The sequence below is a fragment of the Bos mutus genome, chromosome 26, assembly GCF_027580195.1.
Source record: "Bos mutus isolate GX-2022 chromosome 26, NWIPB_WYAK_1.1, whole genome shotgun sequence".
NCBI lineage: Eukaryota > Metazoa > Chordata > Mammalia > Artiodactyla > Bovidae > Bos > Bos mutus.
In genome coordinates, this window is record NC_091642.1 from 46,088,772 (window position 1) to 46,109,051 (window position 20,280).

Below are 20,280 nucleotides of genomic sequence, written 5' to 3' on the forward strand. Positions count from 1 at the left end.
GGGTTGCCATCTCCTTCTCCAATGCATGCATTCATGCTAAGTCGCTTCAGTCGTATCTGACTCTGTGAGACTCTATGGACAGCAGCCCACCAGTCTCCTCTGTCCACGGGATTCTCTAGGCAAGAATATTGGAGTGGGTTGCCATTTCCTTCTCCTTACTAAGGACAGAGGCCTCGAAAAAAATGAAATGGCTGAAGTTTGCCCTTATTGTTACCATCCTTCCTTTTGCTCTGAGTTTTTTACTGTCATATTGTTTTCTTCCCCTCTTCCAGAAACTCTCTTGTCCTGGAATCCTTTTTATTTACACATGGCTCTAAGAAAGTTTCTTATAAGCTTGTTCACATTGACTTATAAAAGACTGATAAGGTTTAGAGTATTACCTTTTGAAAAGCAAATGAACACATCTCCAATTGCAGAATATCTAATTAGAAAATTAAAATATCAAATTCAATATTTTTTTTTTCCTTTTTTGAGATAAAGGACTCAATTCAGAGTCCCTGAAATAATACCACATGAATATTTTTAAGGCTAATTTGGATATATTCATAATCATTTTGGAACAAATGACATCCAGTAGTTAAAGACTACTTTGAATCATTATATATGAAAAGAGAAAACCATTATTAAGTTTACAAAGCAAAATTAATGTAATCGTGATTTAATATGTTAAATAAGGCTCCTTAACTTCCTGATAAGTATAAATTCACTTAAGGGAACCAAATTTAAGATTCTACTGGGAAATCTTATACATTTTACAGTCACAGAATTTATTGTTTTCATCCTTTGACAGATGAAGAAAGGAAAACGGGCCTCAGTTTATACCTAAGAGGAAAATATGTGTTTCCTATTAATAAAGAAAACACAAGATGTTGTAATAAATATGTTGTAGAAAAAAAATTCCTTATTTACTGACATTTTCTTATGTATATCTAATCTATGAGTTTCATGTCTTTAAAGTAGCAGTTCTTTGTCATCCACAGACTCCTTTTGGTGGCTACTGGATATTCTGGTGTACTTTCTTAGATAAAATGTGAGTATACACATTTACCTTGAAATAAATTCAATTTCAGGAATGCTGTGTTAATTAATGGCCATTTCAAAGTATCATGTTAACCATTCTAATGAAATGTAAACAAAATTCTTTACCCATCACATCATGCTTAAGAGGGTATACTGGGCATAGTCTATTTTTACTATCCGTCCACTATATTTAGAATGATTTTGTGCATGGAAATAGAAGCAACAAAAATAATTGAGAAGAAAAAAAAGAAATTTGAAACAGAGGTATAAATTCAGCTAAGTCTGACACTGGGTATTTGGGAGTGAACAGATGTTGTTGCCAGAAGGAAAGGCAATCCATGAAATGATTCTGGGACTTCTGTGAGAATGACAGACATAGTCCTAAAGGCAGAGAGAAGGAAACAATTTGTAGAAACAGTCAAAATGAATGATATATATTTATGGAGAATTATTCATGCCAGACAAGCTCATTTTCTTTTGTGTGTGGATAAAATTAGAAAATTAGAGGACAGGGGTAGCAGAAGAGATATCAATTTTGATTATAGTAAATCACTTAACACAATGTCTCAGGAAATCTTAATTAAAATTTAGCTCAAATTGGATTCAATATTAACATTCTTCCTGGGACTTAAATTGGCTAAAGGAATTTAATGATAAATGGCAATGAATCAAGTTAAGAAGAAGTGTTGAGGAATGTGCTTTAGGGATACAGGTATTATGGTTGCTCTTATTTAACATTTTCATAAATAATATTGGAAGACAGGATAAGCTTAAAGATAATTAAATTGCAAAAGGCAGCCATATGGGAGGTACTGTAAATACCAAACAGTACTACAAAGCGCAGGTGATACAAACAATCCTCGAACTGCACAGCCAACCAATCACAGATGAGATAATATATTCAGGGACTACAACCAGCACCACAGAAACCATTAACAAGTAGGAAGTTTAATAAATAAGCTAAAAATGAATTCAACATTTGTTATCTAAGTAACTTAATACAAATATTCAGTCTTTCAGCAGTAAGTAATAAAATAGTTGGTCAAGAATTCACATTTTGTGTCCTTAGACATGCAAACAAAAATATTTTAAAGGAATTATTAGTGGTTCAAGATTAGAAAAGATAGCTGAGACACTGACTCTGAAAACCCTGAAAATGATAGCATATTGTAAAAGAAAACCCCTGAAACTAAACTGTGGTGGAGATTTAATTCAATAACAAATCAATGATCTTGTGATCAGTGGTCTAGGACAGTGGTTTCCAGCCTTTTTGACACCAGGGACTAGTTTCATGAAAGACAATTTTTCCACGAACCGGAAGGAGAGAAGGGATGGTTTCAAAATGATTCAAGTGCATTCCACTTATTGCATACTTTATCATCAGGCATTAGATCTTGGAGATTGGGGACCCCTGAGATTGGGGATATTAAAGGTATATGAAGCCTGTTCCTAATTTAGTGGGAAAATCTGCCTCCTAAACAAAATTGGGTTAATTTACATGGGGAAAGCAAAGTGTCACTCACATGTTATCAGATGAAAGTAAACTAAAATATGTGACTTTTAATTGTTTTACCAAAACAATATCTGAATGGTAAGGAACACTAAATTGTTTAACGTATTTCTTTTCTCTAATGTATTACAGTCCTTTTCAGGAAGTTTAACCTTACCCTGACAAAATTCCTTCCTCTCAGTATTCCAATATGTACATGTTACAAATATCCTTGTCCTCAGACACCTTGACATCCCACACACACACACACACACACAAAAGGATTTGCCTATTTAAGGTTAAGTTAAGGACCCTGAGATAAAGAAAATAAATAGTGCTCTCACAGAGGCCAAACATGATGAACTAGAGAAAGGCTAACACATGATGAAAAAGGTAAACAGAAGCAAGATGATGAAGGTTTTATGGGCGATACTAAAAAATTTGAGAGTCATTGTGTGGCTCAAGTAAATAATGAAAAGATTAATATATACCTGATATTGAATATGTAGAGTGGTTCCTGAACTCTTTTTTTTCTCTCTCTCTCTTTTTTTTGTTTTGTTTTGAGGGCATGAAAAACCAGGGAGAATGATGCAGTTTTAGATAAGAAGGTTTTAAGGGAATGGCATTAAATTATCTTAATAGCTCCCATTTATAATAAAAATTATAATAGAACTGTGATGGACTCTCAAACATGGACAGAAACATTCCATACCTGATACAGAAAACAAAATAATTTTTTAATGTTTTTACTAAGAGCGTAAATAACAATCAAATAATAAAGAATAAAGCTACACTACTTTCTTTGGTACATGTAGGCTACATTTATACCGTAGTCTTCTGCTGTTATAAAAAGGGATTTTCTAATTTACACAGACATATATTTGGCATTATTAATAATAAAAAGTGCGCTGGAAACCTCACCAGAGGTTTTGTTCAATGTTTTTTTTGTTTGTTTGTTTGTTTTCCTATTGCTAAGGGAAATATTGTATTAGTAAGGACTTTCTCTGTATTGTAACTTTATAGTTAAAACTTTCAAATTTCACTTAGAGAATATAAAGTGTGATCAATAGTGCTGTGGTGAGGATTTTCTTAAGAAATATTCACTGAGGAGAGTTTCCAGAATCTCAGTTATTATCTGAGGCTAGGTTTATTTTGATTTTTGACTAAAGTAGAAAAAAGATTTCACTCTTTCTAGACATTCACTTCTATTTTCTAGTGCATCATCCTCATTCCTTTTATTTCACATTTAATAAGCTAGATTTGCTCCATTTCTTTCTTGCTCTGTTTGTGAAAATATAAGAAGCACACATTTCTTATTGTTCAGTTGCTAAGTTGTGTGTGACTCTTGGCGACCCCATGGACTGCAGCATGCAGCAGCATGCCAGGCTTCCCTGCCATTCACTGTTTCCCAGAGTTCGCTCAAATCATATCCATTGAGTAGGTGATGCCATTTAACCATCTTATCCTTTGTTGCCCCCTTCTCTTCCAGCCCCCAATCTTTCCGAGCATTAGGGTCTTTTTCAATGAGCCTGCTCTTCACATCAGAGGTCTAAGTATCGGAGCTTAGGCTTCAGTATCAGTCCTTTCAATGAATATTCAGGGTTGATTTCCTTTAGGATTGACTGGTTTGATCTTCTTGTAGTTCAAGGGACTCTCAAGAGTTTTCTCCAGTAACACAGTTCAAAAGATTGAATTCCTCAGCGCTCAGCTTTCTTTATGATCCCACTCTCACATCCATACACGACTACTGGAAAAATCATAGCTTTGCCTAGACAGACCCTTGTTGGCAAGGTAATGTCTCTGCTTTTTCTATTCTGTCTATGTTGGTATTAGCTTTTCTTCCAAGGAGTAAGTGTCTTTTAATTTCATGGCTGGGGTCACTATCTGCAATGATTTTGGAGCCCAAGAAAATAAAGTCTCTCACTGTTTCCATGTTTCCCCATCTCTTTGCCATGAAGTGATGGCCCTGGATGCCATGATCTTAACTTTTTGAATGTTGAGTTTTAAGCCAGCTTTTTTGCTCTCCTTTTTCATTTTCATCAAGAGGCCCTTTAGTTCTTCTTCATCATAAGGATGGTGTCCTCTGCATATCTGAGGTTACTGATATTTCTCCCTGAAATCTTGACTCCAACTTGTGCTTCATCCAACCTGACATTTCACATGATGTGCTCTGCATATAAGTTACATAAGCAGGGTGACAATACACTGCCTTGAAGTACTCTTTTCTCAATTTGGAACCAGTGCGTTGGTCTATGTCTGGTTCTAACTGTTGCATCTTGACCTGAATACAGGTTTCTCAGGAGGCAGGTAAGGTGGTCTAGTGTTCCCATCTCTTTAAGAATTTTCCGAGTTTGAGGTGGTCCATACAGTCAAAGGCTTTAGCATAGTCAATGAAGCAGAAGTAGATGTTTTCTGGAATTATCTAGCTTTTTTTTTTTTTTGATCCAGTGGATGTTGGCAATTTGATCTCTGGTTCCTCTGCCTTTTCTAAATGCAGCTTGAACATCTGGAAGTTCTTGGTTCACATGCTGTTGAAGCCTAGCTTGGAGAATTTTAAGCATTACTTTGCTAGCTTGTGAAATGGGTGTAATTGTGCAGTAGTTTGAAAGTTCTTTGATATTGCCTTTCTTTGGGATTGGAAGGAAAACTGAATCTTTTCCAGTCTTGCGGCCACTGCTGAATTTTGCAAATCTGTTAGCATATTGAGTGCAGCCCACTTGACTTCAGCTTCCAGGATGTCTGGCTCTAGGTGAGTGATCACACCATCATGATTATCTGGATCATTGAGATCTTTTTTGTATAGTTCTGTGTATTCTTGCCACCTCTTCTTGGTATCTTCTGCTTCTGTCAGGTCCATACCGACTCTGTCCTTTATTGTATCTATCTTTGCATGAAATGTTCCCTTGGTATCTCTGATTTTCTTGAAGACATCTCTAGTCTTTCCCATCCTATATTGTTTTCCTCTATTTCTTTGCATTGATCACTTAAGAAACTTTTTAAAAATCTCTCCTTGCTATTCTTTGGAACTCTGCATTCAGATGGATATATCTTTCCTTTTCTTCTTTGCCTTTTACTTCTGTCCTTTTCTCAGCTATTTGTAAGACCTCCTCAGGCAAACATTTTCCCTTTTTGCATTTCTTTTTCCTGGGGATGGTTTTGATCACTACCTCCTGTACAGTGTTAGGAACCTTTGTCCAAAGATCTTTAGGAACTCTGTCTATCAGATATAATCCCTTTAATCTACTTGTCACTTAAACTTTATAATCATAAGGGATTTGATTTATCTGGTCTCATCTCTACTATCTGATTGAAATTGCTTTATTAAAATGGCAAATAACTGGAGCTAGGAAGCAGGATTTCTGGTTCCAATGATGTAAGTAAATCAGATAGTTTGTTTTCCCCAAAAAGTAAGTAAAAATCTAAGCAAAAATATCAAAAAATATTTAGGGCCCTAAAGATTCATTAAAGCAGACAAATTGGGAATAATATTCAGGAAGAATTGCTGTGACTTTAGGTAGGTAAAGCAGGAGCTAATGACCTTGTTATTTCAGTGGCACATTATCCCCCTTACCACTCTTAACCCCAAGTATAGTAGGCATATGGGTTTTATAAGGATGGGACTGGCCATGAAAAGCAGCAGATGTTCTTCAAGAGATGCCATAGTTAATTTGATGTAGAGTTAATAAAAGAATCAATTATGGTGAGAATTGAATGAGAAACAGCCTCAAGTCTGTCAGTGCAAGTTGTGGTCCCAGTTGGTAAGCTGAGAACAAGCCATAAATTTAGAAGAAATAAACAGAAAATGAGAGTCCAATAGAGGCTGGATAAGCTTTCCACACATCTCTGACACTACACACGTGCATAGAGAAGACATGAAAAGGCCTTGAGGAATGCAAATGTCAAAGAAAATCCTGAGAACTGCATGAACTTTCAATGCTCTCCCCAACAACCTAAACTCAGATAAACTGGCAAAGATGAAAGCTTTACAGGACTTTTGAGAAAGGGTTATGGGAGATAACATTTTGTGTGTGGTGGAGAGAATTCTTAGGTCAAACAGAGTGTATCTCTAGAATGAGACTTTTTCTAAATATTGAGAGCAAATTAATTGAAGGGATAAATTCAGTGAATATTTGGTAAACCTGTACTGTGTGGAAGTCATTGTGCCAATCACAGGTGGTTACAGATCACTAAAAGAAATTTATGGCTCAGTAGAAAGAGATGTAAAAGCTAACTTTAATGCAAGTTACAATAAAATGCATTGGAGATACATTGGATATGTGGAAGTATGATGGAAAGAACAATGAATTTTCTGACTTGCTATGAAAATAAAGATTTTATCTAAAAAATAACATTTGAATTATGTGTAAAAAAGAATGGAAAGGGTATAATTTGGATTAAACTTTAAAATTTGAGAGAGATGTCAGTAAGCGTAGAATGGGATGGGTATCCTATGCTGGAGTTAAACAAAACAAACCCTCTATACATAGTATCAAAGTTGGTTACATGGAGAGATGTAGCATGTGGTGAAACAAAAGAACTTGAAGTATTTCACAGCTGCTCTTGACTGCATGTGTGGAGATTAGGCTCTTCCTTCAGTAAAATAAGGACCTGTTCTGATTCATGTCTGTGTTTTAGAATAATCATTGTATCAGTGTTGTGGGCAATCTGCTGAAATAAGGTTGTCAATCAAAGTCTACTGTAGCAACCTAATTTATGGGAATGTACAGGCATGGAAAAGGAAATGGTGACAGATGTATACATACTGAAATAGCAACTTTAGAAACCAGACAATCATCTGTATGTATGCAGGTGAAGGAGGAAGAAGATAAACGTGACTGCGGTTGCTGATCTGAAGCCTATGTAATCCAAGATTAATTTGGCTCTGGAAAGTATAATTGCCTCCAAAGATGACAGGTTATGTTTATTTGACTTTTCTTACTGTAGGCATACAGGCATGAAACTAAAAGACACTTGCTCTTTGGAAGAAAAGCTATGACAAACCTGGACAGCGTATTAAAAAGCAGAGACATTACTTTGCTGACAAAGATGCATATTATTTGACTGACAAGTCCATATAGTCAAAGCTATGGCTTTTCCACTAATCATCTATGGGTGTGAGAGTTGGACCATAAAGAAGGTTGAGCCCTGAAGAACTGATGCTTTTGAACTGAGGTGCTGGAGAATATTCTTGAGAGTCCCTTGGGATTCAAGGAGATCAAACCAATCAATCCTAAAGGAAAGCAACCGTGAATATTCATTGGAAGGACTGATGCTGAAGCTGAAGCTCCACTTCTTTGGCCAACTGATGCCAAGAACTGACTCATTGGAAAAGACCCTGATGCTAGGAAAGATTGAGGGCAGGAAGAGAAAGGAGTGACAGAGAATGAGATAGTTGGATGGCATCACTGAATGGAAATGAGTTTGAACAAACTCAGGCAGATAGTGATGGACAAGAAACGCCGGCGTGCTGCAGTTCAGGTTGCAAAGAACTGTACATGACTTGAAAGAAAGTGAAAGCGAAAGTCTCTCAGCCATGTCCAACTCTTTGCAACCCCATGACCTATACAGTCCATGGAATTCTCTAGGCTGGAATACTGGAGTGACCTTTCCCTTCTCCAGGGGATTGTCCTATCCCCGGGATTGAATCCAGGTCTCCCACATTGCAGGTGGATTCTTTGCCACCTGAGCCACAATGGAAACCCAAAAATTATGGAGTAGGTAGCCTATCCCTTCTCCAGTGGATATTCCTGACTTAGGAATCAAACTGGGGTCTCCTGCCTTGCAGGTGGATTCTTTATCAACTAAGCTATCAGGGAAGACTGTACATGACTTCAATTCAGTTCAGTTCAGTCGCTCAGTCGTGTCCGATTCTTCGCGACCCCATGAATCGCAGCACGCCAGGCCTCCCTGTCCATCACCAACTCCCGGAGTTCACCCAGACTCATGTCCGTCGAGTCAGTGATGCGATCCAGCCATCTCATCCTCTGTTGTCCCCTTCTCCTCCTGCCCCCAATCCCTCCCAGCATCAGAGTCTTTTCCAGTGAGTCAACTCTTCACATGAGGTGGCCAAAATACTGGAGTTTCAGCTTTAGCATCATTCCTTCCAAAGAAATCCCAGGGCTGATCTCCTTCAGAATGGACTGGTTGGCTCTCCTTGCAGTCCAAGGGACTCTCAAGAGTCTTCTCCAACACCACAGTTCAAAAGCAACGATTCTTCAGCGCTCAGCCTTCACAGTCCAACTCTCACATCCATACGTCATCACAGGAAAAACCTGTACATGACTTAGTGACTGAATAATAGCAGCATGTATATTTGAGTCTATATGTGTGTCCATGTTTCTGTATTGGAAGAAGGATAATATATTGTCAGTTTATCTTGGAATATGTTAAATTTCTGCTGCCTGTCAAAAGTCTACCTTGCCTTGTCCAAAAATTTGGGTAACATGAGTACCTGGGCTTCTCATAGAAATAATGACTGAAAACTTGGGAATAGGTAAAAGAGAGGAAAGCTGTATATTGATTTTTGCAAATGTTAATACTGAAATACTGAGGACTGAATAAGAAGCCAGCAAGAAAATCCCTCAGTTAGCAGAGAACTAGGATTAGAATCAGAAATTTTCTGTAAAGGTGTAAAGAGTTTTACATAGTTAAGTACTGAGTAATACATACTATTTTATTTATATACTATTAGAAATACATACTATTGGAGATAGATGAATTAGATTTATGATTTTGTATGATTTTAGTAGTATGATGTGAGTGAAGGTCAGATTTATAACTATGCATTAATTATTCATAAATAAATTAATAACATATCTAAATTAATCAATTAATTCAAATGTCTACATCAGAGCTGGAAATTCAGTGTTTTATAGTAGGCTTCTCTGGTGGCTCAGTGGTAAAGAACTAGCCTGTCAATGTAGGAGATGCAAGTTTGATCCCTGGATCAGAAAGAATCACTTGGAGAAGGAAATGGCAACTCACTCCTGTATTCTTGCCTGGAGAATTCCAAGGACAGAGGAGCCTGGTGGTCTACAGTCCAAGGGGTCACAAAGAGTCAGACAGAACTAAGTGACTAAACAACAACAAAAATAGTAGCATGAAGTCTTATCTGGGAAAACTGTTTATAGACTAAGGCATGGGAGGATTATAGCCCAAAGGTTAATAATCAGTACAGAGGAAAAGCTTATTGTAGTAAAATACAATAGAAAGAAATGGAATAATTAGTTGAGCATAGGTAAAGGTGAGGGGAAAGGATGGGCTTTAAAGCAGTAAGAGTAAGAAATATGACAAGCAATAAGAACTGAAGAAAAAGAAAAGAAGTGAAGTGAGAATCAAAGGACTCAGCTACATACAGGATTCCATTTAAATAAATTTAGATTCCATTTTTCAGAGGGTATAAAATATTGTTAAGTTCTGAGGCAGTTTTTCTCAAGATTACCTGCATATTACAGCTGCTTTAGTTTATTAGATGAGATCTCTCTGAGTGACTCTACTACATGTTGCAATATCATTCAAATAGAAATATCTCAGGGTGTAGTCCAGGCATCAATATTTTTAAAAGTTTCTCAGGTAAACTTGTAATAAATACTCAGATAGGATTAAAAACCATTGATTGAAAAGAACTGTAAAAGTCTAGGAATAACATCTTTGAAGTACAGACTGGATAGCTAACTATAGAAATTAAAATCTATATCTTATATATCCACATCTGTATCTCTAATACATAGCAATTGGCTTTTCAAAAAAAAAAAAAAAAACTAGCAATGTGTGAAATGATACTTTAAGACAAGAGAGTGTGATATCCATTAGCATCAACCTGGAAGATTTCATTGATGGTTGACAAAATTGTCTTTTGTCAACATAAAATATATTCCTTGACCTAAAGAAAGAATCATACTCCCTCATGCTGGCAATTTCTCTCTAAACATAAGATGTGCTCATAATCTGATTACACTGCCAGTTGTGAAAGATGCAGCTGCTGTTCTGTGGCAGTGCTCCTGTAAGCGTATTTCATGAACCATACATGTCAGAATCACCCTGTTCCTTTTTACAGTAATCAAGCATAATAGATATAAAGTCAGAAAACTAGTTTATAATTGAGAACTTAAAATAGGAACCTGGATAATACATTTTTATGACTGATCCATGCATATGCACAAGGATAGCTACCTTATAATAAGAAGACAGTGGACTCAAATAATTATGTACTTATATCAGGCCAAGATAGTCTCATGTCTACACTGAAAATGATCTGATTATAATACTTAAAAATCTGTTATCTAAGGTCCTCTTTGCTGGACACTGCTCATTGTGTCTTTTATTTCTAATATTTTCCCTCTTTTGGACAACAGATTACTAACCAAGTGAAGTGAAAGTTGCTCAGTTGTGTCCGACTCTTTGCAACTCTATGGACTATATAGTCCATGGAATTCTCCAGGCCAGAATACTGGAGTGGGTAGCCTTTCCCTTCTCCAGGGGATCTTTCCAACCCAGGGATCAAACCCAGGTCTCCCACATTGCAGGCAGATTCTTTACCAGCTGAGCCACAAGGGAAGCCCAAGAATACTGGAGTGGGTACCCTATCCCTTCTTCATCAGATCTTCCCAACCCAGGAATCGAACCAGGATCTCCTGCATTGCAGGTGGATTACCAAAGAGGAAACTAATAAATCATCTGTTGAGTTACTTAGGAATGGGAGGGTTATGGAAGGGTTAGTTGTGAATGGAGTAAAAAAAAAAAAAAATTATGACCCTTAAACCGTAATTGCAAATCACAGTTCTGAATTATTTTACTCTGTTTTAAAATTTTTCTCTCAGTGGGAAATCTATTTTATTTCTAGACCCTTGGAGGATGTATTATAGCCACACCACTCTTTTTACAACACCCTGAACTACACCTTGAGATATTTTTATTTAAATAATATGGCAATACACAGTAGAGTCACCCAGAGAGATCTTATTTAATAAAACAAAGCAGCTGTAATATGCATGCCAGGAATAACATTAAAAATACTAATTAAAAACCTTCATTTTTTGGCATTTACATAAATTAAAAATTAGAAGCATGTAAACAGAAATAACAATCTATGTTCAAATAGAATTTCACAGGGAAATATATAAAATATGAATTTTAAAGGCAGAGCAAATGTGTTTTAAAAAGAGATACATAAGGGAAATTAACTTTTGTAGTCTGCAAATGCCAGAAGTAAGCTTTTGATCCTCCAGGGCAAACAATTTTGAGATACGGTTCCATCACATAATTGCTATCGTTTTCTTAGTTACACTTTCCAGTTCCCTGCGGGCTGTTTTTCTATATAAACTTACTTTTATTTCCAATTATGTTATTATAGAGATGAGAATCAGATCTAATTAAATACGAACATGACAGTAACTGTCATTCTTTTATCTCTACAAACCATAATTTTACTCCCTATGAAAGAATGCCCCAGTAAAGATAAATGTAGATCTCTAGGTCCATCAACTGACTAGAAATAAAGGCCAATATCCTTATTCCTCTCCATTCATTCAGATCTACTTGTTTACAGATTTTCCTTTCATTCATCCTCAAATAAACATTTATTATGCATCCATTAGTTTAGGCATCTACTATATGGATACAGAGTTTGTGGATTTAGAAATAGACAAATTTCAGTTGTGCCCTCAAGAAAAATGGGTTAAAAAGACAGATTTCATCAATATGACAAGTGTAATTCCAAGATATAAATAAAATGTACTGTGGCTATTTTTAAACTTTTCCCCACTACCATATACACAGAAGAAGACATTCACATAACATGCATTTTCAGTGTTCCGTCTATACTGTTACCCTTTTCTATATCACTGAAGAAAGCATATCTTAACCCAATAAATACAGTAGAGATGGCATTGCATTATTGCTAACTTATGTTAACAATTGGAATGAAAACTGACCTTTTCCAGTCCTGTGGTCACTGCTGAGTTTTCCAAATTTGCTGGCATATTGAGTGCAGCACTTTCACAGCATCATCTTTCAGGATTTGAAATATTTCCAATATGCCAGCAAATTTAGAAAACTCAGCAGTGGCCACAGGACTGGAAAAGGTCAGTTTTCATTCCAATCCCAAAGAAAGGCAATGCCAAAGAATGCTCAAACTTCTGCACAACTGCACTCATCTCACATTCTAGTAAAGTAATGCTCAAAATTCTCTAAGCCAGACTTCAGCAATATGTGAACCGTGAACTTCCTGATGTTCAAGCTGGTTTTAGAAAAGGCTGAGGAACCAGAGATCAAATTGCCAACATCTGCTGGATCATGGGAAAAGCAAGAAAGTTCCAGAAAAACATCTATTTCTGCTTTATTGACTATGCCAAAGCCTTTGACTGTGTGGATTACATTAAACTGTGGAAAATTCTGAAAGAGATGGGAATACCAGCCCACCTGACCTGTCTCTTGAGAAATCTGTATGCAGGTTAGGAAGCAACAATTAGAACTGGACATGGAACAACAGACTGATTCCAAATAGGAAAAGGAGTACGTCAAGGCTGTATATTGTCACCCTGCTTATTTAACTTCTATGCAGAGTACAACATGAGAAACGCTGGACTGGAAGAAACACAAGCTGGAATCAAGATTGCCAGGAGAAATATCAATAACCTCAGATATGCAGATGACACCACCCTTATGGCAGAAAGTGAAGAGGAACTCAAAAGCCTCTTGATGAAAGTGAAAGTGGAGAGTGAAAAAGTTGGCTTAAAGCTCAACATTCAGAAAACAAAGATCATGGCATCCAGTTCTATTACTTCATGGGAAATAGATGGGGAAACAGCAGAAACAGTGTCAGATTTTATTTTTGGGGGGAGGGGTCCCAAATCACTGCAAATGGTGACTGCGGCCATGAAATTAAAAGACGCTTACTCCTTGGAAGGAAAGTTATGACCAACCTAGATAGCATATTCAAAAGCAGAGACATTACTTTGCCAACAAAGGTCCGTCTAGTCAAGGCTATGGTTTTTCCTGTGGTCATGTATGGATGCGAGAGTTGGACTGTGAAGAAAGCTGAGCGCCAAAGAATTGATGCTTTTGAACTGTGGTATTGGAGAAGACTCTTGAGAGTCCCTTGGACTGCAAGGAGATCCAACCAGTCCATTCTGAAGGAGATCAGCCCTGGGATTTCTTTGGAAGGAATGATGCTAAAGCTGAAACTCCAGTACTTTGGCCGCCTCATGTGAAGAGTTGACTCATTGGAAAAGACTCTGATGCTGGGAGGGATTGGGGGCAGGAGGAGAAGGGGACAACAGAGGATGAGATGGCTGGATGGCATCACTGACTCGACGGACATGAGTCTGAGTGAACTCCGGGAGATGGACAGGGAGGCCTGGTGTGCTGCGATTCATGGGGTTGCTAAGAGTCGGACACAACTGAGTGACTGAACTGAACTGAACTGATGTTAACAATTAGTTCCTGGTAAACAATCTGCCTGCAATGAGGGAGACCTGCATTCGATCCCTGGGTTGGGAAGATCCCCTGGAGAAGAGAAAGGCTACCCACTCCAGTATTCTAGCTTAGTGAATTCCACAGACTGTATAGTCCATGTGGTTGCAAAGAGTTGGACACAACTGAGCGGCTCTCACTTTAGATTATGCAAAATAGATAATAATTTATCCTTTGAATAAATATTTACTGCAAGTCTGGTATATCTGGTATGTGCTGGTGTCAGAGTGGCAAACAAGACAGATGGTTGCTAATGGGGTTTTTAGTTTGGAGTGGGGACAAGAAGAAAAGATAATTTTAGATGGCCATAGTGGCTCTAAAAGTAATTAGAAAAAAAAATAAAAGTAATTAGAGAAAGCAAGTTATAGAATAAGAACTGTGATGCGGGGTGTATGTGTGTAGTGTATATTGGAAGGCTATTGACACTAAGCTATTAGGAAAGCTTTCTCTGAGGAGGTGATATTTTGAGCTGGGTCCTGTATGATGAGAGTGAGTTAGCCTTATAAAAGATCAGATAAGAAGTGTTCTTGGTTGATAGGAAATAGTGTACAAAAGCCATGAGACATACAGTTAACTATTTCTTCCCAGACATTTCACACTAATGAAGACACGCTGTTGTAATCATAGTATATTGGCTGCAAACTGGTGTGTTTTTGGTGGGCTGCAAGAACAGGAACTATTAATGAAGAAAAAGTCAATTAGGATGCTTTGGGCTAAGAAAAAATAATAAACTCAAAATGGCTTCACTAAATATCTCACCACATGAAAAATATTGAGATAGCTCCTGTTAAGGTTGTTTATTTCAGAACTCATCAAAACCATCAAAAGCCCAGGTTCCTTCCTTCTTTCAACTAATATATTGGCTGTGGCTTTAAAACTAGTCCCTTCAAAGTGACAGGAGGGCTGTAGCAGCTCCATGCGTCACATCTGCACACAGCACAGCTCAAAGACAAGAAGAATGTCTCTTCCTTTTATCCCTTTGTAAAAACAGAGAAAAAATTTTCAGAAACTGTTAATAGATATTCCTTCAAGTCTAATGACTAAGAATTATGTTATATGACTATTATTCCTAAACCAATAGTCAAAGGGAATGGAATTAACATGATTAGCTTAAGGTAATCAAGATTCACTCAGTTCATCTTGAAGTATGTTGCCCCCAAATGCCGAATTTAAATCTCAGTTTTGCTAGTTAACAAGGGATTAAAAAAAGAAAGAAATGTTATCAGGTAGTGACCAGATAGTGTTTTCCCCGAGAACTTAGCATAAGAGAGGCAGTATTATTTTGGTATTACATTATTGGGGTTTTCTTTGAAGACAAAATTTAACCTTTGTCTGTCTTGCCTCACTTCATCTTCTTTATTACATTATCCTGTTTAATTCCTTCCATTAAATTGATCCATTTCTGAAATTAACATTTTTGTTTACTTATTATTTGTATGTTTTCTATCTCATATCACTGTAAAAGGGTCTTGTTCTTCCTCACCACTATGTCCCAATGATTAAAAGAGTGCCTGCAATAAACATTTATTGATGAAAAAAATTACTAGGAATTATCTACAGAAAACTACTAAGGAATGCTTCTTCAGAAAGCAAAAAAGTCTAAAGAACAAAGAAAGTAATCAAGCTATAAATAGAAGGGAAAGACATCAAGGTAAAGGAAAAAATTGGACAAAATGGGAATGAGCAAGACACATTCAGGTAACTGGAAGTGATGGTTGAGTAGGACTGAAACATACATATATGAATAGAAGGCCAAGGATGAAGCTTGGAGGAAAGCATTCAGACCATGAAGACTTAGGTACATTGTTAAGGCATTTGGACTGCTTTTTTTTACTCCTCTGAAATATATAACACTAAAATACATAGATACATAAATTCATTTATTAGCATTCTTTATATACTATACTATTATGTAATAAATTATATTCTATATAAACATATTATATGTCATATATTGTTACATAACATATATTGTATATAAATTTTAGTAATAATTTGGAGCCATTACAATACTCTAAAAAGTATATAGAATCATGACCTTCCTGGCTTGAGAGCAATTTCAGATTATTAAGTCTGAGTCTCAGGTGTAGAGGAAGGTAGAGATCAGTAGTCTTTACATTACTGGGCAACTGAAACCTTTTGGGTTTTCTCTTTTTTTTTTATTGATTACCTAAGTATTACATATGGAGCTTAAGATCCATGAAAACTAGAGTGAATCTTGCTCATCTGTATTTCTCAGTAGCCACCTAGATGATTCTGGTGTGAAATGGCAACCCACTCCAGTATTCTTGCCTGCAGAATCCCATGGACAAAGGAGCCTGGTGGGCTACAGTCCATGGAGTTTCAAAGAGTCGGACATGATTGAGCAACTAACACACACACACACACACACACACACACACACACACACACAGTCACTTTGAGAAGTACTAGAGTTAACTATTCTCCAGAGTTCTAAAAATCTTCAAGGAAGAATATTACTACTTCTTTACAATTTATACACAGAATATTGAAAAAGAAATTTGAGATAACCTGCAATTCACTAAAATGTAGTAAGTACAGCTAATGATAAAAATGAGACAAATCAAGAATAAATATTTTGCCAGATTTCTGTGTTTTCAAATATACCATTTATTATAGAATCTTAATTTTTCTTGTTGTGGTGATTCCATTTTAGGTTCAAGTAATCAATGTCTAAGAGTATTGTCCAATAACATAGTTCTTTGTATTTACCACTAAGGGAAATATGGGCTTCCCTGGTAGCTCAGCTGGTAGACCTCAGTTGGATTCCTGTGTTGGAAAGATCCCCTGGAGAAAGGATAGGAATACCTCTGCAGTATTCATGGGCTTCCCTGGTGGCTAAAATGGTAAAGAATCCACCTGCAATTCAGGCGACATGGATTCAATCCCTGGGCTGGGAAGATCCCCTGGAGGAGGGCATGGCAACCCACTCCAGTGGTCTTGCCTGTAGAATCCCCATGGACAGAGGAGCCTGGCAGGCTACAGTCCATGGGTCACAAAGATTTAACCCATTTTCACAATAGTTTAAAATAATTTGAAGTTTTAAACTGCATGTTTAATCCTTGACATTTCAGTATATTACTGTATTCACTTTATTATGTTCAACATAATTTAAAAAATCAATCTATAAATAGGTCAAATTGTTATTTGTGTATCTAGTTAATTTTACTTTAAAGTGCATATAGGTACACTTTCATTGAAAAAGTAAACATAAATGTAAATCTTTTTAAGCTAAATTATGCCATAGGATAACCCTGAAATTCACTTTTATTTCTTAAGCAATTTCTTAACCAATGCATTGTAAAATACCAAAGGAAAGAATTGTTTCAAATATATCCTCATATGGGTAATTACCTGTATGACACTGTCCCCAGGATTCATATCTGTATAAACATAGACATCATAGGATATTTCAGGGAAGGTTGGAGTGTTATCATTTGCATCCATCACCCGAATATTGACAATAACTGGCTCACTTTCTTGAACACCATCAAATGCTGTTATCTTTGGGAGTAGAAAAATAAATTTAATAGAGAAGTCATGCAAACATAAGCAGTACAGAATTCACTCCTACAATTTGAAAAGTTCCTCATATTTTTTACAGTTTCAAAAGGATACTCAAATGTTTGCTGATAAAAGGAAGTAATAAAACTATAATAGTACATATAATCAAAGTGTTTTAATGTGTGAGGAAGCAATTGTATAGGATTCTGCTTGATTTTTATATATTGAATTCCAATCACACTTTCAATAACCTGATATATAAAATGTTCTAGAGGCTTGAAATGGGCCAACATTGCTAATTCTTAGGAATTAACTATTTAACCTTTAAAAAATGAATAGGGAAATACTCTTACATATTTTGTATACAATGCAATAGTTGCTTTTACAGCAACATGCTTATATAATCAAGAAAGTATGTGCTCTAGACATGTAATATTATTTTCTAATATCTCACAAAAATCACAAATTTTAAAGGCCCCATTGGCATTCATTAAGAGTGACATCTTAACTATATTATTAACTTTTAAAGAAAGTCTCACAAAAAGTCAGTGCTCTAACAATACCATTGTGGTCCTGAATGACTTCTGAAATCTACTCTGTGTCTAAGTTTTAAGTGTAGATTTTAGGTCTTCTGGAAGCTCTGAGTCTGCTGTATAAGTTTCTCCAGAAAAAACAAACAAACAAAATTCTTACATAAATTCCGTTTCCTATATTTTTCTATCAGCTCATTTTTTTCCCTATATTTGAATAAAATCTAGCTAAACTCCCTAAACTAAACTCCCTTTTACCCTCTATTCAGCCGCCAGTCTTTCTCTCTGTTTCTTTCTCTTTCTCCTCTAGGTTAATCTAACCTAAGAATCCTTGTTGTGGGGACTGTCCTGTGCATTATGTCTCTCGGTATTGTCACTGTCTGCCCACCAGATGCCAGTAGCACCTTTTCAAAAAAGGAACCAAAAATGTCTCCAGAAATTGCAAAATGGTGCTGGGCAGGGTGGTGGGAGCAGGAATCTTCTCTAGTGAGAACCACTGGCCTAACCCTAAGACAAACCTAAAAATGCAATAATAATAAATACATAAACAAACTTAGAAAATAATTTTTACTTTGTTGATTCGACTTTATAATACCTAAATTTAAGTCAATTGTGAGTGGATGGTGAAGAGTGAGACTCTTTTTTTTTTTTCATCTCAAAATTTATCTTTCTTCCATTGGAAGGAATAGTAATAAAACTATATAAATTGAGAAAAAAGAAATACTTTTGAGGAAAAATTTTATTTTTCATATTATTTGTTATTAATTGAAAATACTGCATTTTTCTTTTCCAGTCATTGACCTTTTCAGTTTTGAACAAATATCTCTTTCTCTTGCATACATATACATTTATATGTGTGTGTATATATATATATATATGAAATCTCTTTACCGAAAAGGTGTAAGTTTGCTGTTCTTCCCTGTCCACCGGTTGAAGTAAGGTGAGGTAGCGAGTGATTCCAGTCTGTGTGACAGTAAAGACTGAAGTGTAATCATTCAAAAAAAGGTGAAGCTCTGGGTCTTTAGTCTTAAACAAAAAAAAGAAGCCATTATTTAAAATGTTAATAAACAATATAGTTATTAGTTCATTACCTGGAAATTCATTTTTCAAATTTATTACAAGTATAACTGATTAAGAATTTTCTAAAGAAAAGAGAGCTTCAACTAGAAATTTGTTCAGAGTTGAGTAAAAACTACCCAAAGATAATTACTCATTTGTGGAAAATACTTAAATAAGTACTGGTATAATCAATGTGAATAAAAGCAAAAAATAATAGGAGGAATAAGACATAAAACAGTCTAATTGAATATGTTCTTACTGATTATTTAATATCAATATTTTCCAGAACTTCACTGGACTTGAGAAATAAATACATTCAAGAAAAGGAAACCGAAGCCCAGAATTTTAGCTGTAGAATTTTACAATTACTTCATTTGTAGAAATAAACTGCACACATGCATATTATTATTATGTTCTCATGTGTAAATTAGAAATAAAATTGGTTATGTATAATTCATTATAAATATTATGCTTGTTCTTTCTTATTTTAATGTAAATATTCTCCAGGGGGAAACATAATATTTATTTTGATTAAAATGTTTCTGATGATTAAATTCAAATATTTGAATTGGCACGTTTCTGATAAACAGGTTCAGTAAAAAATGATATATACATAAAATGAAAGTGATTGCAAAAGTTCAAAACACAGATAATTAAGTAGGCATTAGAAATCCTTCTCAATCTTATTGCCACTCTGAAAGATAAGGTATTAATATCTGCAATTCAGAGAAAGAACAGCGACATAAAATGGGAAGGCTTGGATTGGTATCTGCATAGTGGAAAAGAAGGGAAAGTGCAGTGAACAAAAGGGGATTATTGAGAGAGTGTGGACTATCAGGAAGGCTATAAAAAGTAAGAACATACAGGGAGGTAAGGTGTTTCATAAATTATGGCAACTTTAAAAATATTATGGTGTGAAAGGTGATTTAAAATCACAGGTTACTTTTCTATCAGATATCACCAAAGGCTGAGGGCAGAGTAGACAGTCCGGAATTGTTAAACATATTGTTGATTAAAAAATTAGAAACTGCCATTTAAAAAAATTTCTATGTAGAAGTGAGAAAGTTAAAATGCATACTGCTATATTAAAAGGTGTGCATAACTTGACCCACAGACACTTTATACCTACCTAAAGTTTCAATATGTGTATATTTCAAATAACCTTGGAGTGAATAGTTTCATTTG

General features: G+C 35.8%; 1 protein-coding gene across 1 annotated transcript in view; it reads right to left on the bottom strand.

The window, feature by feature from the left end:
* The window catches only part of PCDH15 (protocadherin related 15), a 1,047,422-nt gene that overhangs the window by 348,133 nt on the left and 679,009 nt on the right, over positions 1-20,280 (bottom strand). Inside the window, exons 12-13 of the mRNA XM_070363570.1 lie at positions 18,928-19,062; positions 17,357-17,506 (exon numbers count right to left, since the gene is read on the bottom strand). Coding sequence (XP_070219671.1) covers positions 17,357-17,506; positions 18,928-19,062 — 285 coding nt within the window. The remainder of the gene's footprint in view (positions 1-17,356; positions 17,507-18,927; positions 19,063-20,280) is intronic.